The 23,595-nt window shown below is 40.3% G+C and overlaps 1 protein-coding gene across 1 annotated transcript in view; it reads left to right on the forward strand.

The window, feature by feature from the left end:
• The window catches only part of LOC126249274 (protein eva-1), a 308,032-nt gene extending 284,776 nt beyond the window's left edge, over positions 1 to 23,256 (forward strand). The window contains exons 5-6 of the mRNA XM_049950928.1: positions 17,022 to 17,252; positions 17,707 to 23,256. Of these exons, the coding sequence (XP_049806885.1) occupies positions 17,022 to 17,252; positions 17,707 to 18,071 (596 nt within the window). The 3' untranslated portion in view covers positions 18,072 to 23,256. The remainder of the gene's footprint in view (positions 1 to 17,021; positions 17,253 to 17,706) is intronic.
• Positions 23,257 to 23,595: the final 339 nt, after the last annotated feature.

The raw sequence follows: 23,595 nt of genomic DNA on the forward strand, positions 1-23,595 counted from the left end.
AAATAGTGCAAGGGATATGACTGCCTATACACCTCCCTAATTGTTTTTACCTGATCTTCATGGTTCTTACATGAAATGTATACTGGGGCGATAGAATCAAGTCTGCTGTCAGCTTCAAATGCCAGTTCTCTAAATTTTCTCAGCAGTGTTCTGTAAAAAGCATGCCATCTTACTTCCAGGGATTCCCACTTGAGCTCATGATGCATTTCCATAATACTTGTGTTACCTACCAGTAACAAATTTAGCAGCCCACCTCTAGATTGCTTCAATGTCTTCCTTTAATCTGACGTGGTGGAGATCTCAAACCCTCAAGCAGTCCTCACGAATGAGTCCCACTAATGTCATGTATGTGGTCTCTTTTACAGGAGAACCCCACTTTCATAAAATTCTCCTAATAAACTGAAGTCGACTATTTGTCTTCACTACTGCTGCCATGAAGTGCTCATTCCATTTCATTTTGCTTTGCAGTCTTACACCCAGATATCTAATCATTGTGACAATATCAAGCAGTAGATTACTAATGCTGTATTTGAACATTATGGACTTGTTTTTCCTATTCATCTGTATTAACTTACGTATTTAAACATTTAGAGCACTCTGCTATTCCAGACACCAACTAAAATTTTGTCCAATTCATCTTGTATCCTCCTACAGTCACTCAGCAATAACATCTTCTCATACATCACTGCATTCTCAGCAAACAGTTGCAGACTGCTTCTCACATTGTCTGTCAAATCATTTGTTTATGTAGAGAATAAGAGCAGTCCTACCACTCTTCTGTGGGGCACTCCTGCAGATACACTTGTCTCTGACAAACACTCATCATCGATGACAATGTACTGGGTTCTGTTTACTTATGAAGTCCTCAAACCAATCACATATCTGGAAACCTATTCTGGTTGCTCACACCTTCATTAGCAGTCTGTGTTGGGACACCATGTAAAATGATTTACAGAAATCTAGGAATATGGAATCTGCCAGTTCCTCTTAATCCAAATCCATGGTTTATAGGATATCATTTGGGAAAAGAGCAATCTGAGTTTCACACAGGTGATGCTTTCTAAATCTGTGCTGATTTGTGGACAGAATCTTTTCTGTCTCAAGGAAATTTATTGCATTAGAGTTGAGAATATGTTCAAGAATTCTGTATCAAATGGATGTTAAGGATATTGGGTTGTAATTTTTTAGGGTCTGTTCTTTTACCGTTCTTATATACAGGAGTCACCTGAGCTATTTTCCAGTCACTTGGAACTTTGCATTTGGTGAGAGGTTCATGATAAATGCAACCCTCTATGATGTTTAGTGTCCTCTGCCAAATATTGCTTCACCTCAGGCATGCAGGCCCATTTGCACTGGTGGTACATACATGCCCTATATCAAATTGCAAGCAACATTTGTGAGGTTGTGCTGAAAAATAATGCCTCCAAATTTTGTATTCTGTTTTTTATGTTTGTTCAGGTATTGCATGTTATTCACATTACTCGATCAACTTCCCTATTTGCTGACACAAGTTGAAACTCTTTGCCACTAGACGGCTCCAAAATGTAGCATGTAATGTGCTGGTATGTAAAATAACCATGTTGGTGCATGAAAGACACTCAGAAAACTGAAAGCTCAAATTGGAAGAGTTCATCCACACACCCTCTCCTTCAGCATGATAATGCCAGGCAAAACACAAGTGGACTTAACTTTGATAGTGATGCAGTCATGGAAGTGGAGATGAGGTTGAGGCTCTATCAACCAACCGGTGTCTGTATCAAAAAATTGTTTTCTTGTTGGGTGGAGTGGTGAAGTGAGGCTCTGGTGATGAGGACACAGCTTCCATCCCCAGGGTGACTATGTTGAGAAGTAAATATGTAAACATGAAGAATAAAAAGGTTGAGTGTTAATAATATTTATGTTCTACCTAGTAACACAATGAAACACTGGATCATAAATCAGTTATGATTTATCAAATCATGGAGTTACAAAAACAAGATTATATTGGATATAGTTACAAATAATGAATACACTGGACAACTGAGAGCCTGGAGGCCTATGTATGGCCTTATAAAGACAGCCTCCATCTGGTGTCACTGGAGTTGTGCTGCACATGCACAGTGGAACAGGTGACCACAGTTAGTGACTGGACTGCCCCTCATGGCTGCCTTGGTTGGCTGTGGCCATGCTGTTTGATTGTTGGCACACACTACACTTGCCATAGTGACCCAACTCACTTCATATGTGGATGGTAGGTGCAACAGCTAGTGGGTTACTACACTCCTCCTCCATTGCAGGGGGAAGGTCCATGATGCAGTGTCTGCAGAGAGATCCGTGTTGTCTGTGACAGTGACACAGGTGGCAGCCAAAGGTGTGAAAGTTCCTGATCTGCTTAGAGCAACATGTATGGGTGAAAGTGAATGAGACAAGGGGACCCCTGCTGCCTGCAGCTACTGGGGCAGCCGGTGGACAGGACTGGCTACAGGGGGCAAGAACCACCTTGTCATCAAGTGCATAATGAGAGGTATGAGTACAGGAAGTGACAATGGCAGACTGGAGAGGAGAGGCTCTAGTGAACAAGACATGACTTCCTTCACCAATGATGGAAACAACACCTCAGTGCAGTGTGAGAGACTAGCACTGACCACTGGAAGCAAACTGATCATCAGTGTGGATTAAGCCTCGACCACCAGGACAAGCAGGCACAATCAGGCCTGCCTGTCCCAGGAGTGGCCAGGGCTGATGAACAACATTGTAGTTGAAGAGGGGCAGACATTCATTCTGGTATGCAACTGGTTCTTGTGGAATGCCATGAGCCGATCTCCTATGTGAACTGTGAAGACACAGCAACTGTGCTGGCTGTGGACAATGGCCAGAATCCATTGAGAGCGCAGTCCACAATCTCGGGCCCAGACTGGTGCACCGTGTGCAAACATTGACAAACCCAGGGCCGCTGAGGGATGCCTGCCTGGCAGCCAGAGGGTGAGCAGCATGTGTGAATGTTGGTCATGCAAGAGCTCAGTGAGACTCTTGACCCTAATTGGCAACATTCTCTAAAATCTTAAAAAAAAAAAAAAAATAAAAAATCTCAGAGCCCCCTCCAATGGGAATTCCTCAATGTACTTGCCCATCTGCATCTTAAAACACTTGAACAAGGTATTTGGCCTTGCTGTTTGACTGTGGATGGAAGTGAGGTACCATAACATGGCGAATGCTGTTTGTGTACAAAAATCCCTGAAATATTGCGCAATGAACTGAGGGCGAATGCCCAAAATCAGGGTATAAGGCAAGCTTTCTGTGGAGAATATCTGTGAGAGGGCCGAGACAGTTGCTACTGCTGTCGCAGTTTACATTTGAGGCCCACATTCTGTAGTGATCCTCCATGATGGCATATTTCACAATGATATCATCAAGATAGTTGAGGCACTGATGACAACTAACATAACCTGTTCTAAAAACTTTGAAAGATGACAGGCACACAGAGACTCCAAACATTAGCCATTTATGCTGACAGAGGCCGAAAGGCACAGTAACTACAAGCAACTGTTTTGTTGCCTCTCCCAATGGAATCTGAAGGTAGGCCAAGTTGATCTTCAAAAAGAATTGACTGCAGCCAACTTTGTGAGCAGTTCCTATAGGAGAGGTAGGGGGTATGTATCTATGCCATACTGTACATTAATAGTGACCCTGAAGTCACAACAGAGCCAAAGTTGACCAGATGACTTCTTTACAATCACTAAGGGATTAGCCCATTCAGTCGAGGAGATCAGTCTGATCTTTGCCAGTGAAATTAAGTGATTGAGCTCTGTCTTGATTTGGTCATGTAAAGCTGCTGGCACCAGCTGCACCCAGAAAAGGCAAGGTTGGCGGAGTGTTTGAGGGTGCTGTGTGTTGCGAAATTGTTTGCAGAACCTACCACTTGGGCAAACAGATCTAAAAACTCAGAACACAAGGAATCCAGTTCATGGTAAAACACTCGATCTGACACCAGATGCACCAGACTCATAATAGAAAAACCAAAAGTAGCAAAAGTGTCTGACCCAAAAAAGTTCTCAGTACTTGCATCATTAAACACCAAGTATGTAATGGGAAGGACAACTGACATGTAAACTATATCGGCTGTGAATTGTCCAAGAATAGGAATCTGCTGTTTGTTACAGCTTACTAACCGATGCTTGATGTGCACCAGTGCCAGAAACCTGACCCTAACATATTTGTGGATACTGGGTAGGGACACAGTGGCTCTCATGTCAACTTGTAAGCATAATGGCTCATCTATCAGTCACAGTTCAATAAAAAGTTTATTCTGGCCTGCAGACAACAGCAAACACAATGACAAAATAATACAAATACCGATGTTCATCGATTCCTGCAATGACTCTTGAGGATTGAAACACCACTGCTATGTGACACTTATTTTTTACATTTATGACAAGAGGCCCAGTTGCCCACTCGTGCTCTATGAAACAAAAGGGGCAGGAAGTAAATGGCATTCACTGTCCCTGCTGCCAAGATGTGTTTGCCAGTGTCAGCCCGGTTGGCTCATGTGTACTGCAGCTACCTCCTCTTCCCCCAGTGCACTAGGCTTGGGCTGCACACTGTCAAAATTTGTGGCATCACTCCAAGCCTCTAATTGGCGATCCACAGTGGAGACTTCAAACGACTGTGCGGTATTCGAAACTTGCTCTAACACTGGGCCAAGTTGAAGGGCATGTTGATACTACTCCTCATCAGGAGCCAAATGAATTATTGAATTTTGGACCATGGTGTCCACATATGACTCATGAGAGTTAGATGTGGCCAACTGACACTTACAACTGAGGCTAATCAAGAAGCACTCATTTTTCAAATCAGTTATCTATAAATTTTTGGAGCTTAGCTTGCTACAATGGTCAGATCTAGAAACTTGTTGCATGAGATAATGCTAAAGCTATTAAACCTAACGTTTTGGACTGGGAGATATGGTGCCATTTATGTACCTAAAGAAAGATTTGTTGACAATCTTCAAATTCTGGTGGACATAATTCTACAGATTCCTGATATACTGCCAGTTGGAACAGTGACCAATACACACTGAAAAAGTAATTGTTTCAGTTTATAGAGTCAATTTGTTACCTTGGCTACTAGCTATCAGTTTTGGTACATAATACCATCCTCAGGCCATCCTATGATCAAAAAATCACAATACATAGTTAAAATGATATTATAAGAAACATCCACTATTTCTGTAGGAAGAACATATTTTATAAATGTTTCTTACATTATTATTTTAACTATGTGTCTGTAATTTGTTGATCATAGGATGTGCTGTATACTGAAAACAGTAGCCAGCAGGTGAAATTAAAAAATTGCAACTATAGACTGAAACAAATACTATTTTGTTAACATAATTCTCCTGAGTAAGATATGTAATTAAGAAAGTGTAGCAATAAAATTTAAAAAAGGAAACTGAATCCTACTTGTTTCTTATCCTAAAAGTAATTCACTGCAAAGTTACACTGAGAGGCAATGTGTGGGTGATGTTTTGATGCATTGGACAGAAGACTGGCCCCACTTTAGATACTTTTCTCAGGGTCCCCATCACAGTTGTTATGCCCGTGATTTCAGATTAGGTATTCTGTCCAAACATTCCTCTTTAACTTATTTCATTCATTCCTCTTCCATTCTGTACTGTAAATTGTCACTAAAGAATGCATTCAGCCATACATAACATCACTAATCTCACATCATGGAAAACATGAAGTAATTATTAAGTAATTGTTGCTCAAATTACTCATTAGGCATATGGAAATTGAAATTCGCCATCATCTAAGCAGATTACTATTAAGCTATAAATTTTCAAACAAAAATTGCATTTCCTTTTGTTATTTTCTGTTTACATTTTCACATTAGAAAATACAAAAAATTACTTTTATGATCCTCAAATTTAAATGACAAAAAAATCCGCAAATGCTAGACAACTTTGAACAAGAGGGAAATACAATTAATTATGTTCACCTTTTTCATTCTTCCTGGTTTTCATCATCACCACCAAACGTTTTTCAGTCCTTTCAGAATTCATAGCAGCAGCTCAGCCACTGTTTAGTGTTCATTGTGTGTAGATCAGAGGAAGAGATGTGTGGTAATGAAGATATAGATCATGAGACCTATGCTAGAAGAAGAACCTCAAGTTAAATGGAATTTTATGATGTTTTAACACAGAAAGGGAATGACAGACAGAAAAGTAAATAATTGCAAGTTTTAGTTGCACAAGTGTATTTGTGACTGTGCTACAATTACTCAAAAATTAGTTTCAGTCCTCAAGAATTTAAGCAAATTGTAGCAGATTTAGTAACAATATACACTGCTAACATTAATAACCAGTGTAACTGCCAGAATGTTGAATGCAAGCTTGCAAACATACATGCATTGTGTTGTATAGGTACTGGACATCAATTTGTGGGATGGAATTCCACGTCTGTTGCACTTGGTCAGTTAATACAGGTAGAGTTATTGCTGTTTGTGGATGATGCTGGTGTCTCATATGTGGATGACGCTGGTGTCTCATATGTGCTTGCTTGGAGACGGATTTGATTATCGAGCAAGCCAAGACAATATGTCAGCACTCTGTAGAGCAAATTGGGTTATAACAGCAGTATGTGGGTCAGCATTATCCCACTGAAAACATCCCTTGGAACACAGTTCATGAATGACAACACAACAGGTCAAATCACCAAACTGATGTACAAATTTGCATGGGATAATCACATGAGTGTTCCTGCTGTCATATGAAATTGCGCCCCAGACTATAACTCCAGGTTTCAGGCGTGCAGCTGGTCTCCTTGTAACCAACACATGGCCATCACTGCAACCGAGGCAGAACCAGCTCTCATCAGAAAACACAACTGACCTCCAACCTGCTCTCCAATGAGCTCTTGCTGGACACCACTGAAGTCACAAATGACTGTGGTTTGGGGTCACTGGAATACACAATACAGGGTATCTGGCTTGGAGCTATCCTTGAAGCAACCAATTTGTAACAGTTCATTGTGTCACTGTGGTGCCAATTGCTGCTCAAATTGCTGATGCAGCTGCAGTATGATGTGTCAGAGCCATAGGCCGAACAAAGTGGTATTCCCTCTGGGTAGTGCCACATGGTCTTCTGGAGCTCATTCTTCTTGCAACTGTACGTTCTCTTGACCACTGCTGCCAGAAGACATGTGTAGTGACTGCATTCATGCCAAGTCTTCCTGCAATATCACAGTAGGAACATCCAGCTTCGTGTAGCCCTGTTACACTAGCTCATTCGGACTCAATGAGGTGTTAATAATGGCATCTTTGGCACTTTAAGGCATTCTTGACCCACATCAACTCACCACATTCAATCTCAAAGTTAATTTATGCTCATGACCATTACAGCTTGTATTTATAGCAAACCTGATTTGCAGCCTCATAGTGGTGCTACTATTGCCACTCTTACGTGACTCATACAAAATCTGAATTGACATCATCTTTCAGATGTAGAAACACACCTACCAACTTTCCTTTATGTCGCACAACTCCTTGATGTTGCAAGTTTATCGGTCTGTGTATGTCATTGTAACTCAGGAAGAAAATGTCTTCTATTAGAATATATCGAGAATTGGCACTCCTACTTTAGTGAAATGTTGGCATAAATTAAATTAAATATCATGTGGCATTGTTGGCTGGGATATCCCACAGGGTGGTTCAGTCACTGAATGGAAAGGGTGTTCATCATCCATGCACTGTTGGCTCTTTCCTTGTGGCTATGTGAGAGTTGTGTCGTACATATCTTTGTGGAGTCTATGTGAATGTAATGGATGTGTGTGTATACTGTAGTAGTTTCACATGCTGCCCCCTTAAACCCTCCCCCCCCCCTCCCCAACCACTGTGGGTTTGGAAGTTAGAATAGAACTGAGGTGTTCCTGCCTGTTGTAAGAGGCAACTACAAGGAGTCTCTTCCTTTTCGATTTAATAAATTATGATCCTTTTTTATTGTCTGACCTCCATCTTTCCAAATTCTACAGAAATGCAGGCCATTTGGGGAAGGATGCCTTATGTGGTGCATCATGTATTCATCATGCACTGAGAACTTCTGCACCTATTATTGTAATAGAAATATAATTGCACCCATAATCCATGCTTCTGGGCAAGGATGTCTTACTGGGTGCATAAGTTACATATGCCAAGGAGTAGATGCCTGTCTACCTGGGGACTCCCAACAATGGCCGTCCTGCCAGGTGGCCTCTGCTGCAGCTGGGAGGTGCCCATGGGGAGAGCCCCTGATCAGAGTGGGTGGCTTCAGGGCAGATCGCCTGCAATGAAGCTGATGAATTTGTTTGATGCTGGTGATCAAACGGCCCCAGCAGTCTCTAAGCAAGGGGAAGGCCAGTATAATGCTGACAGATATGACCCCAAATTGTTCCCTTCCCTGGCTACACCATGGGAGAAACACAGGGCTTAGGATCAATGACAGACACACTCTTCCCAATTCTTATTTGCGCAAGGTCTGATCGTGAATCCTTTTTAACAACAAAGCCTCTGTTTTTCATAGAGCACTTAGAGGACAAGTTCAGGGAAGTAGTGGGAATGTTCATAAATACAGAATTGCAGAATGGGGCAATCCTGATAAAAACAGCATTTCGTGCCCTGTCACGGGCATTGCTCACCTGTGACAAGGTGGGTAATGTCCTGCTTTCCATTATACCTCATAAGACCTTAAACATGGTCCAGGGGCTATATACGATAGAGATCTCCTCTTGCAGTCTGATGACAATTCGCATACCAACCTACAGCAAAGAGGTTTACACTTTGTCCGGCATGTCTATAGGGGGGCCTAAGGACAACAGGGTTGCTACCGGTCCCTTCCTCTTGGCATATGAGGGTGATTCTTTGCCTAAAAATGTCGAGGTGATGATATACCAGTACGATGTTGAGCCCTATGTTCCTCCCCATATGTGGTGCTTCAAATATTTGAAATTTGAGCACATGTCTTCTTGTTGTAATGATAGCCCCGCATGTCGGGGATGCGGACATCTGTCACGCACTAATGTTCCTTGTGCCCCTCCTCCCATTTGTGTCAACTGTAGAGAGCACCATTCCCCCTGTTCATTGGACTGCTCCATTTTTTCAGAAAGAGAGGAAAATCATGGATTATAAGACACTCGACAGACGGACCTACACAGAGGCAAAAAAGAAATATGACTGCCGAAACCCTGTGCACACGATATCATCCTATGCTGTAACTATGATGATGTCGCCCTCTCTGGTGACAGCAAACCTGCCTGCTGTGCATTATATAGTGGGCCCTCAGGGCTGCTTGATTTCACCAGCCAGCTTGATGGTTGGAGGCACTCCTCCCCCCGTTGCTCCCCTAATGTCTAGTTCAGGAGCAATGCCCCCCCCCTCCCCCCTGCTGCCATCAGGGACATTGGTCTCCACCCCTTAGCTGGAGTAGCAACTGCCTCCTCCAGCTCCTCTTGCAAGGAAGGGGTCCCATGGGACACTGCCTTCCTAAGTTTCTGCTGCTGCGAAGCTGGACACCAGCCAGTGGCTGAAGGGTCCACAAGTTGCTGGTCATAAGGCTTCGCAATCATCATCAGTTCCTGAGACAAACTCAGAGAAGCCTTCCCAGCCAGAGAAAGCAAAATAGAGCGATAGGGCAAGAAAAAGAAAATCATAAAGAAAAAGAGATCCCAGTGGCTCCTACACAAACACTTCCTGTAAGCTCCAGTTCTGAGGATGAGGTGGAGGTCCTAGTGTCCTCAGAGGTCCTTGAGCTCACTGGAGCCTCAAAACCGGTGGACACAGAGACCACAAGCCCTCGACAGGTGGCAGCAGGTGACCTTGGGGCATAAAATACCTCCTCAATGTATTCATGCCCTCCCAGTACACTGAAAGCTTAATCCTCCAGTGGAATTGCAGCAGTTTTTTCCACCACCTGTATGAGCTACGGAAACTCATAAGTACCACCAAATGACTTTATAGGCTGTGGCTGTCAGGGTAAGGGCAACACAGGTATTATTGTCTGCAATGTCTGTCTTCCCCACATGGCAAAGTACCTCAACATGTATTGGTTGCACTGGTTTCCAACTCGCCCCTCCTTTCCTAATTCTAGGTCATTTCAGTGCCCATAACCCTCTGTGGTGTGGGACCATGAGCACTGGCCATGGCAAAGATGTCAAAAATCTACTGACACAGCTCGATCTTTGTCTTTTAAATACTGGTGCTCCCACACATTTCAGTGTGGCGCATGGCATCTACTCAGCCATTGAGCTTTCAGTCTGTAGCCCTGGCTTTCTACCATCTATTCACTGGAGAGTTCTTGATGATCTGTGTGGTAGTGATCATTTCCTGTACCAACCCCAGCATCACTTTCCTGGCCGCCTGCCCAGATGGGCTCTTAACAAGGCTGACTGGGATGCTTTCCTATCTGATACCACTATTCGGTCTCCACCATATGGCAATATTGATGTGGTAGTCCCAAACACGACTGCGACCATTGTTTCTGCACCCGTCTTGACAATCCTCTCCTCCTCAGTAACCCCCAGTCGAAGACAGTGCCTTGATGGTTGCCAGAAATTACTGAGGCTTTTAGAGATTGTAGGCAGGCTCTCCAACATCATAAGCAGCACCCATCAATGAAGCACCTCATTGCCTTTAAATAGCTCTGTGCCGGGGCCTGCCAACTAATAAAAAGACAGAAGCAGAAGTGCTTGGAACAGTTTGTTTCAACCAGTGGATCACATACCTCTCCTTCTCAGGTTTGGACATAGATCAGATGCCTTTAGAGATTCCAGGCCCCTGCAGGTGTACCTGGGATTTCCATGAATGGAACTATCTGTACCAACCCAGACACAATCGCTGAACATTTGGCTGCACATTATGCTGGAACTTCTGCATCCGAGAATTATCAAACTGCCTTTTGTATCCTAAAATAGCAAGTGGAAGAAAAGTGATTATCTTTTACTACATGCCATATGGAAGCATACAATGCTGCATTCAGTGAGTGGGAATCCCTTAGTGCCCTTACCCATTGTCCTGATACAGCATCAGGGCCAGACAATATTCACTATCAAATGCTTAAACATCTCTCAGTGGATTACCAGCATCAATCCTTACAGTCTTCAACTGCATCTAGAGCAAGGGTGAGTTCCTATCACAACAGCGCAAAAGCATTATCGTTCCAATGCTGAAACCTAGTAAGAACCCCTTAGAGATGGACAGCTAGTGCCCCATTAGTCTCAGCAATGTTCTGTGTAAGTTGCTCAAACACATGGTGAGCTAGTAGCTGGTTGGCTCCTTGAGTCTCTGGTGGTTTCAGCATTGGTCACTTCACCACAGATAGGGCAAGAAAAAGAAAATCATAAAGAAAAAGAGATCCCAGTGGCTCTGTGCCGGGGCCTGCCAACTAATAAAAAGACAGAAGCAGAAGTGCTTGGAACAGTTTGTTTCAACCAGTGGATCACATACCTCTCCTTCTCAGGTTTGGACATAGATCAGATGCCTTTAGAGATTCCAGGCCCCTGCAGGTGTACCTGGGATTTCCATGAATGGAACTATCTGTACCAACCCAGACACAATCGCTGAACATTTGGCTGCACATTATGCTGGAACTTCTGCATCCGAGAATTATCAAACTGCCTGCAATGTCTGTCTTCCCCACATGGCAAAGTACCTCAACATGTATTGGTTGCACTGGTTTCCACTCGCCCCTCCTTTCCTAATTCTAGGTCATTTCAGTGCCCATAACCCTCTGTGGTGTGGGACCATGAGCACTGGCCATGGCAAAGATACTCACTACATTACACAAGTGGTGTCTCCAGATCCAATTCATGATCTTCATACAGAATTTTTTGTCACTCAGTACTTTCCAAGTTTAATTCAGTGCTTGCCACGGTTGAGCCCATATCCAAGAGAATGGGGTTCTGCAGGGCTTTGTATTGAGTGTTCCTCTCTTTTTGGTGGCCATTAATGGTCTAGCAGCAGCTGTCACCTTCCCTATATGCTGATGATGTTTGCATTCAGTTTTACTCCTCTAGTATCAGTGTTGTTGAATGCCACCTGCAGGGAGCCATACAAAAGGTGCATTCATGTGCCCTCACCCATGGCTTTGAACTTTCAGCTGCGAAGACTTGCATAATACCCTTCTGCCCCCCTCGTACTCTCCACCCACATCCAGAACTTGACCTTGATGGCTTATTACTTAGCATAGTGAAGACTTATCGCTTTTTGTAACTAGTATTCAATGCCTTGCTAACTTGGCTTCCCCATCTTCGTCAGCTTAAGCAAAAGTGCTAACAGCATCTTAACACTCTTTGCTGCAGGAGTAACACAGTCTGCCTTGATTATGGAAGCCTGGATAATGGTTTGGCATTTCCCTCAGCATTGTGGATACTGGACCCAATACACCACTGCAGGGTTCAACTTGCGACAGGAGCTTTCTGAACTAGCCCTAAGTGAACAGCCTACTCATGAAGGTTGGGGTGCCTTCATTGCAGAACCAGCACCAACAACTGCTTGTTAATTATGTCACTCATGTCTGTAGTTCACCCGAGCATCCAACAAATTACTGCCTCCTCTTCCCAAACAGGGTAATCCATCTCTCACAATGGCGGCCCAGATTATGGATTATGACAGCAGTCCATATTCGGTTCCTTCTTTGCGAACTTGAGTTTTTCCCTCTACCACCTTTCCTCTGGATCCACTCACATACACCCCCAGGGTCCTTACATCGGCCACAGCTTTGTCTGAACCTATCACAAGACCGAAAATACTCAGCTCATCCTGAGGCTCTCCACCGCCAATTTTTCCTTATTCTCAGCAATTTATGGGGCTCACAGATAGTGTACAGTGATGGCTCAATGGTAGATGGTCACATTGGCTTCACTTACACTTATCCTGGACATACTGAACAAAGTACCTTGCCTGATGGCTGCAGTGTTTTCACTGCAGAATTGGTAGACATCTCTCGTGCTCTTGAGCATATCTGCTCCTGCACCAGTGAGTCCTTCCTCATCTGTAGTGACTCCTTAAGCAGCCTACAAGCTCTCAACCAGTGCTACCCTCACCATCATTCAGTAATGTCTATCCAGGGATCTGTTTATGCCCTCAAACACTGTGGATGTATGATGTCCTTCATCAGGACCCCAGGACATGTCGAAATCCTGGGAAATTAATTTGATACAGGCTGGCCAAACAGGCTACCGGTAAACCAACTTTGGAGATTTACACTCCAGAAACTGATTTCCAAATGGCCTTACTCTGTAAAGTTTTTGGGATCTGGAATGCCAAATGGCGCTCTCTAACTACACCAAATAAATTACGTACTATAAAGAAGACAACAAATGTGTGGAGGTCATCCATGTGAGCCACTCGCTAGGACTCCAGTGTCCTTTGCTGGCTCTGCAGTGGTCATACTTGGCTGACTCACTGTCATCTCCTCTTATCACAAAGAACCACCCCAGTGTCACTGTGGTTCCCAATTGACAGTAGCCCATATCCTGTGGGACTATCCCAATCTCTTCATGGACTGCCTACTGTGTTAGGTGATAATGCCTCAACAGCTACTCTAGTTTTAAGTTTTATTCAAGAGGGGATTTTTATCCCTCAAACTGAGGGTGGGTGCCTGGCCTTATCTCCCAGGCCCTCACCATACCTGCATTTTTTACTGTTTCTCCTCCTCTTGTATTGTCTGTTCAACTTTGTCTTGTGATGTGTCTGGCCTTCAGCCTAAGCTTTTAGGCTGGAGGTTTTAGTGCACTGTAGTGTGGCTGGAAAATGGAGATGGACATTTTAATGGAACACAGGACTGATGACCTCAGTAGTTTAGTCTGTTCACCCAACCAACCAACATGCCCTCACTTCATGAGACACAGCTGAGAGGTTCAGAATTAAATCCAGTATAATGGGTTATAGATTGGTGATCAGAAGCTTCAAACCACCACCTCTCTTCTGATGGAATAGTTTCTCACTCTTGATGTTGAAGTTTCCCTTACAACATACACTGCTTGACATAAAAGTGGACCACCCACAACGGCAGGAAAAAACAAAATGAAACTTCACAGGTTTAGAAGCCATGTAATGCATTGTGGTGATTACAATCTCAAATCATATTTCTAAAGAACTTGGCAATATGAGCACCCTTATCAGTATGAGATGGTTCCACACATTTTATTGGGTACAGAACTGGATATCGTAATGGCTAAGGAAGCACCTCAACACCATGCAGACAATTCACAGAAACACATGCTATGTGTGAACCATCCTTGTCCTGTTGAAAAATGTCATCATGATGCTGTTGCATGTGGGTTAACACTTGACAATGCAGGCCGTCTGTGACATACTGATAAGTGATTACAGTTCCCTCAACTCTACCAGTCATGACCTGAAGTCATAAAGGAGTAACACCACAGTGCCTTTCAAAAACACTGGAGCACTGGAACTTCTCCCCAGGTCAGTGACATACTCACTTTTGATGGTTATCTGAGGTAGAGCAGAAACACGGTTCATCACTGAACACAATGTGATGGCATTCATCAATAGCCTATACATCCCAGTCACAGCACCACTCCAAAAGCAGCCATTTGTGTTGTGGTGTGGCAGCAATGCATGGGATGGTAATTCCCTAGTCCAGCTACTGCTAGGCTCTGACCAGTGGTGCAGGATGACACAGAATGTTGCACGGACTCCATTACTTGCTCTCAGGCACTGATGTGAAGGGGTAGAATGTGTTTGGTGAACAATACATGCCCTACCTATCTGGATATTCTATGATTCCACGATACAGCCAAATGGAGACCCACAGTGAGGCCCCTTTCAAACTCTGTTAGCTGCTGATATCACTGATTCACAGGAGTATGTGCTGCCTCCGTGTCCTTCACAGTGATCACTCAACATCTGATGCTGTTTACAATGTATATATACCCTAAACAGGCCTCGTAACAACACTAAATATGAACATCAATGCACTCTGGTGTCCATTCCCTCTGTCACTGAGAACTGCAACTCTAAGCATTTACATACCTGCCGATGATCTGTAGTTCTATGAAGTTACATGGACACCATATCTTCTTGTTGCTTCACTCTTTTTATAAGGCACTGTGTTTTCACTACTGCAAGATCAATTACAGTGATAACTCAATGTTTTTGAGTGATATGCTCTGCACCACAGAAGAATCAGCATTTACTAAACTTAATGCAATGTGGATGAAACAGTGTTCGTCAATATGAAGTTCTGGTCAGTCACTGTCTCACAGTAAAGGGAAACAGAGAGGTGATGTGTGCCTTCTAGGACCTTGGCAGGCAGTTCAAGAGTTAGTCAATAGCTGAATAAGTTTTCTTTCCAAATCAGTGGCACTTCTTTTGAGATATCAATTTCAGTTAGACTGATGGGTGAAATGAACACACTTTGAGAGTTGGATTCACTTTAAAGTGGAAAACTGAAAAAAAAGTGGCAATTTTAGTTAGAAATAATTATTGGAACTCAAAAGTTAGTAGACTTAATTTTAAAACTGTGCACTGTAGTTAGAAAGAAAATTTTGCACACTCTGTTGCTAGTTTCTTCTGCTTTTACCAAGAACTTCTTAAGAGAAAAGAGACAGAGAAAACTACCGTAGATCCTCTTCTATGAACCAGAGAGAAGATTTTGTAGGCTGTGGAAAAATTACTAAAAATGTAATTAAAACAAACAAGATTGTCCAGACAGGCCTTGAAGGCCCAACAGTACCAACCGGCCACTGTGTCAGTCTCAGACCTTAGCTGTCACTGGATGCGGATACAGAGGGGCATCTGGTCAGCACGCTGCTCTCCTCGACATTGCCAGTTTTCGTGACTGGTGCTGCTACTTCTGAGTCAAGTAGCTCCTCAGTTGGTCTCACAAAGGTTGAGTACAGCCCACTTGCCAACAGCACTCAGCAGACCCAGACAGTGATCCATCTAAGTGCTATCCAAGCTCAACAGCCCTTAAATTCGATGAACTGATGGGAACCAGTGTTACTACTACAGCAATACTGCTGGCTTCAAACATGTAATCAGTATCATATTAGTTAAATAACAGATTCTTGAAGGATGGTTAGAAGCACAAAACACAGATTAATTACAATGTTAACAGTCAGAAAACGAACTGTTATGCTTCATCAAAAGTTTTCTGCCCCCCCCCCCCAACCCCCCTCATTCCAACTACCACCAGCAACACCACCTTTTTCTGTCATTGCGCACTGCACCATTTGAAATAGAATTACCTGTGAACATGTGATGCAGAATGCAAGTCAATAGCTGAGCTACAATAATGACATATTCTGTGTACAGTCATTCATTTGCTGATTAGTCATACAGTGCAGAATAACTATGCTGAAAAATTAGGGGAAAGTTTCTCTTTTATGAAGGAATTACTCAGTTGACTTATTTCAAAATAAAGAGTTCAGTAATTGTCAGCTGTATAAACTGCAACATTTATTAAATACTAACAAGGCTTCACTAACCTTTCTTTGCTAATAGCATGAAATTTTGTGTTCTCTGTTGTGTAACAACGGCAGTTAGATTAGGAAAGATATCAACAGTTGGGAGCACTGTTAATTACTGTGTAGATAAGGTAGTGTATTGGTGTGGTATTCACTGAAATGTATCCAGCACCATGAATGCCACAAACAGCATTCAAATACAAATTTGCACCTGTGTTCTGTTTGCTGTAAATAAGGCTTTGTTTCTTCTTTCTGTCATTGCTTGATGGCCATTTGGTGAAAGCAAATTTTGGCCAGAACTATTGCACTTCACAAACGCTTCCTTCAAACACAATATGGATGGTATCATCTATGCATATATTGCACTTTCCCTGAGAGTTGTAAATAACAAAGCAACTTTTTGTAGTATCATTTACCTGTTACTATGAAAAGTATTTAACAAAATAAAAAAAATATTTATTAAACTGTAACTCATAAATAATGTTAAAATAGTTTACATGATTTAACTGCATATATAGCTGGGATTAGATGAGGAAGAACAAGCCAGTTTTATAAAGGCAGCATTATTTGTTTTCATTACAGACATACAAAAGTATGGTCCATATGTAAAACCCCACATTACAAGCAAAAAGTTCTCCCATTCTCCCTCTGCCCCTGTGGACCCTATCACCACCAAAGATATGCAAGGTGATGATGTCTCGGATGAGAAAGTCCTTGAAAATACCAACTGCAACATCACAGTAAATCTTGAGGACAAAACAAATGTGATTGGCTTCATTTCTGAATGGATTAACGCATACAATTTCATCTCACGTGAGTAAAATAAAAGAATTAGAAAAGATGAGAGGTGCAAGTCTCTTGGGTACTGTAATTGATAAAATAATCACTTGTAACTTATTTTAAGTGTTTGTCTATTGTTGGTAGATGCAAATGTTATACTAAGTCATTCATACTTCTCTTCAATATAGCTTTCTTAGAAATAAAAGTAAGTAGACAAAGTATCCATTTATGATATTTCATATGTGTTAAATAATGTTTACTTAGTAGTGGTGTTTGATTTTACTTACAAAATAAAACCAATCCATTAAAATATATCACTTAATCATATATTGTAATAGATAAAGTAATATTCACAGATATTCTCCATGTTTTAGTTTTGTTTAAACTGAGCAGCATACAGTAAAAAAAGTGAAATATTATACTGCAGTAATAATTGTTATTCATATATTGCATTACAGTATAGTTAAAAAAATACATTGTTTTACAGGAAACCAGGAGAAGTTCTACCTGTATCTTATCCTAAGTGTAACGGCGGGGCTCGTCCTCTTCCTGGGACTGGTAATAGGACGGCTTCTGCTACAACGCCGTAGAAGCCAGCGCAATCCAAAGCCTTCGGCACCACCAACAGAACAGACATTACCAAATGGTTTTACAGATGACCTGAGTGAAGCAGAAATGGAGACAGCAGTTTCTGGATCAGACACAGTCCTCGGACTTGTTCCTACCAAAGCTCCAAATGTGCCAGGTCGAACACCACCTACAAGTGTATCAGAAGTTGTGCGGTTCGGAGGCAGCAGTGGAATTCCACGAAGCCTGAACCGTGCCACAAACAGCCAGTATTACTATGGCTGACGTGGGCTGGGTGTCCGGGCCCCTGATGGTCCGGATGCTCAAGCACAAGGAAGGATTTGTCCTGGAACTCGCACCTACTGTTTTTAGAACAGTTTGTGCATGTGTATTCCAGCAACATCTGGCACCATTTGTGTGCATTTAAGCAGAGAAAAGGTCAAAAGAAAATTACTCTTGCTATGTTCCAAGTCCGCCTATCCTTACAATGACAAGTGATTAATCCCTGAGACAATATATGTATATGTATAAATCCAGTGACTTTATCAATTTGTCCAAATTTATAATGTCATCTCTGGGATTTAAATAAATGAAACGATTGAGACAAAACTTTGTTATGTGCCTGTTGCAGCTGTGAAATAGTCTTTAGAAGAATGGAAGATTCATTATGACTGTTACAGTGTGTGAACACAAGATATTCACCTAGTACCTGCTTTTCAAGCAAAGCAGTTCAAGAAGGTTTCATTAGATTACTGTATCCAGAAGATGCGGTTCATATACAATCAATGGACACTCCACACTGACTGTGAATAACTACTGTAAAGTCTATTTTCTTAAGATATAATAATCTGCATGGAGAAATTAAAGTACTTATACATTTGACTGAATTGACCATCAGTGGTTATGTCTAAGGAAGTCAAGCATCAGTGTGTCTCTAAGTACAATGCAGAAACAGAGAGATTTTTCAAAAGTTTTGTATAATACAAGGAGCATTCCATAACAAAAAACGTGTGTTACATAAATTTCTTAAAGACTTATTCACTTTTGTGTTGAACTACCCATATTGGAGCATTAATTTGTGGAATGTGTCTAATTTATCAATTTTAAACATTATTGTGATTTCTATCAACTTAATTTTTGTTGCAAGTGTAATTAGCAGATTTGTTGGTGAGAAAGTTACTGTTAACATATTTTTAATTCCGTAGTTATTGAATTGTCTGAATCTATCTAAGAAACACTTTTACTGCATATCATAAGAGTCTAGTGTTTGCTAAATTCTTAATATCTGACTACATGAAATCAACATACATGATCACAGATTATGTCAATACCCAGTGAGTTTAAAGTCCACTGAAATATGTTCCCTGAGAGTACAACATATTAAGCCCAATCAACTATTCAAGCTGTCATATGAGCCCCTTTTTGGTTTATAAAATCTAAATCATGGACATAATGCAGTGAAAACACATTCCAGGAAGGTTTGCTCAGTATATGCAGTGAGCTTTTGAGATGGAGCTTGATTTATTTGTTAAGGTATCACTCTCATGTTTGCATATTTCAATAAATGGGGAAATGTCTACTTCAGACTAGTCAGTGCCTTGGCCCTATATCCTTTCATACAACGGGCCATAATGTAAGCAGTTTTGCATCAATTGTTTGCCACACACCTATGCAGTCAACACATAATACAGTGTTAGATTTCTGCTGCATTATGCATTGTAATACAAAGATGCAAATAACATGGAGTCAGAGTTAACAATTTTATCAATAACTACTTAAATTAAAGGAAGCTACACCCCTTTAGTTTTCCAAAGGCATAACCCAAGAACACAAAGCATGTTGTTGATGTTAATAAATTCCTACAATGAATTGGTCTGGTATATGTGCATGGCAAGAGTCACATTATTAAAAGCAATACATTCTGTGTACATTTTACTAGGGTAGTTATTCTTTTTAGTACTAAATCAAAAAGATCCCCATAGATAGCAGAATTTGTTTTAATAGTCAAGTTTCCTTCATTATCAGAACATTTCAACACATTATTATTACTGTTATTGTAACAACATGGATTAATAAATTCAGGTATTTATATTATTTTGACCTAGTCTCTGCCCTTCAACTCTGTACACCATTTATTTTGTAATATTTTCTCAGTTACTATTCCTTGTGTGTGTGTGTGTGTGTGTGAGAGAGAGAGAGAGAGAGAGAGAGAGAGAGAGAGAAACAATAAAAAATAGTTATCTTATAAATATTACCCAGTACAAAGTAACATAATTTGTATGTTTGAATACTCTCTCACAATTGTAACAATATCGACACAGAGCAAGTCACTTATACTTTAGGAAACATGAGTAATTATGAGGAACTACTTTGATTTTTGTGTCAGCAGATGAATGCAGAGAAAAGAACCTAACTCAGTATACATTATATATTACTTTGACATACAATTTTTTCATGGATAAATAGATATACCAATTCATTTTAGGCAAGATATCAGCTTTTTATTTCCCTTTATATCCTATTGGTGCAACATATTATTAGTTTCTGTGATCTGACTTGATAATATGATTTGGTATGAACTGCATTTGGTTTTTGTTTCATTTTTCTTATCTAAGATGAAGATTGTCTGGGAACATAGTTTTAGTGCAACTTTTATCCTTGCCCCAATTCAGGTTGGGTGCACATCCCCTATGGCAGGAGCCATTTAAACCATTTCTGTTTATTACAAAGAACCTATAACATGTGCTTAGTATCAGTGGAAGGAGTTTTCTGGTAATATATCATGAATGTGTTTCATCAGTAAACCTCTGTTTTATTATTACACCAAACACTGGTAATATTGACATCTTATGAATTATTTTTTGCACATGATGTGCATGTCAAGTGTTGGTGAATGGAAATTCTTTTTATTTACCATGAAACTATGAAAGACTAGTTAACAAACACCAAATATAAATTCACTACCTATTAATTTTTGTGATTGCAACAGTACTGACATCAGAAAAACACACACACACACACACACACACCTGAAAGATCTGCAGATCTGCACAAGTCATTTCGCACAAAATTTCTAACTGTCTGTCAAAGCCCATTGCCTCTCGATGACTTTGCATTTTCTGTGGCTCAAAAAAATTAAATATGTTTTATCATTCAGTTCTTCTTTTACAGTGTGTAGTACATCTTTCTTAGTAACAATGTAGATCACTCTGCTACTACAATAATAATAAAAAAAATGATAAAAAGAATGTCCCTTGGTGGAAAAGTGGCACATTGCTGCTTTAAAGTCAACTTATACTGAATTCTCACTCTTCTCACACCTCTCTGTTGACTAGTCACTTTTATAGTCAAGTACCACTAATACATTTAGTAGTAGTATAACACTTTAATCCTTCAACCCCCATCACCACCACCCTACACACACTGTTCAACAAAACACTTTGTGGTTATAAGAAATGTTATGGTGCGTTATGTTTTCTACATTATTTTTCTTTTTGTGTCTTCAGAAACACTTGTGTCTCCAGAAATGCTCTGTTGTCTAAGCCAGTGCACCTAGCACTCCTTGCAGAAAGAAAAACAGGATAAGAGATTACTACCAATATACTTGTCTCACACAAACATAAATGGGTTACAACTATTTTGGTGTATTGGAACATCTAGCATCTAAGAGAATTATTTCAATATTGATAGTAAAAGATGTTAAAGAATTGAATGTAAACTATGGCTCATTACTGATCTAGATGACCTGCTGCTGCAGGAATAAAAATAATAAGAATTTCGGCCAAAAATACTGATTTCTAATTGTAAATCTCTCTGGTGTCCAGCCAGGTGGCAGTGACAAAATTGTGTAATGTTTCAATAAGTGTTATGCTCATCACCTTGTGGCGAAATCACTAGGTAATAGCTAAACAACATGTTGCAGACTTTCAACCCCACCATACGGCCAGCAACTACAGACATTTTCAATCAGAAGTTGATATTTTAGCCAGAATTCTTAGAGAGTTTCAGTTTTGCCACTTAGATGGAAACTTGAGAGCTGTTCAGCAGTATAACCTAAGAAAGTCTACATTTAAATACTTGACCCCTCTCAGAAAAATAAATAATCCAGCAACCAGAAAACAAATCTTGATATTTCAGAACATATTTCCACACATTAAAATACAACAAATGAGGTACAGAAATTGATTTATTATCTGACGGCAGCAGCAGATTCATTACAGGCATGAAATCCTATGGTGTAGTCCACATTTTCTTCTCCAGCATCATCATAAATTAGAAAAAGAAGCAGATTTTTTGTTTATGTTCTGTTTAAACATCTTTCTTTCATTCCCTTTCTGCCTACACTACATCAGAGAAGTTTTTAAAAACATGTCCCTTGGTGGAAAAGTGGCACATTGCTGCTTTAAAGTCAACTTAACAAATCAGTGCAATGTATTACAGCCAGTACTGTTAGATAGTGTAATGGCATTTATTTCATGTATGTGAATGTGAAATAAGGGAAGAATGTGGAACACTGCTTCATACTACTCAGGCTTGTTTTGTACATATTTCACAAGGAAGCAAATCATAATTTTTACCTTATATATTGGGTATTCTCATAAAACATACTTTTGAATAGTGATGAACCAAAGTGTGAATGAATTACAACATAAATTTTGTAAACCACTTCTGCATAAATATATGTTGTGTGTATGTAAGGTTCACATCATTCGTATATTATTTTATTGTCTGCAGACACCCTTGATTTGCATTTCATCTTGATGTGTAATATAACATGATAAATCTTTTTTTGTAAATTGAAAAAAAATATATTATGGAGGTACAGTTGTATTAAGAGTATGTACATTTTCATAATCATAAAGAGAAATAAGAAATCTGTGTGTGTGTGTGTGTGTTTGTGTGTGTGTGTGTGTGTGTTTGGCTGATGAAGAATACTTGCTATCATCCTGTAATTACCATGGAGAGATGGACAGTAACTTATATGGAATCTGAGATTCTTTTATACACCTTGTGTAAATCAATTTTCAATAACACTGCAATCGAGATTACATCATGATGTCCATCAAAATTAATATCATATTTAGTGTTATTTTTTTAAAGATTTCTTTGTACCTATTATATTTGTCAGTATTCTGTATTGTGTTTAAAACTTTGGTAATGTGAAGAATTCAGAACTGTCCTCACAAACCACAAAAGTATCTTGTCTGCTGCTCATCGTGAACTGTAATATCTGATACACAATGTGCAGGAGCGAAAATTGCTTAATGCGACTAGTATCCTATGAACATATGTGCACAAAATAGTATGATAACCTTTTATAATGAAGACATGAAATATTGATACATGACTTTGTTTAGATGTGGAATATGGACATCTCAGGTTGGCATTTTTTACTGTACACCTGAATATCTGAAAGTGCAATATCATTTATACTAACAAAGACAAAATTATTTAATATTTGTCTGTAAGACACGTGATATGTAATTATATAAATACAGTTTAAATACTATTAATTTTTTTTATTATTCCTGCATCCTGTTTGTTTCCCCTGTTGTTGTGAGACATATCAAGGACCATTAAAGCATTTATTAAAATTTGTTGTCTACATCTTGTGGATACCAATCGCAATCCATATAGTAATTCTGTCAGTACAATCATAGACCATTATCCTATTCATAATATTTATCACCAAGGGATTTGGTAAGAATGTGTCTGTGTCTCTTGCACAGTTTTTCAGTGGCTAAACAAACACTAAACTTCATATTCAACTCTTTTTTTCTTCTTGCAGTTATTTTGTAAACATGATAAT

The sequence above is a fragment of the Schistocerca nitens genome, chromosome 3 (assembly GCF_023898315.1).
Source record: "Schistocerca nitens isolate TAMUIC-IGC-003100 chromosome 3, iqSchNite1.1, whole genome shotgun sequence".
In the NCBI taxonomy this organism is placed as follows: Eukaryota; Metazoa; Arthropoda; class Insecta; order Orthoptera; family Acrididae; genus Schistocerca; species Schistocerca nitens.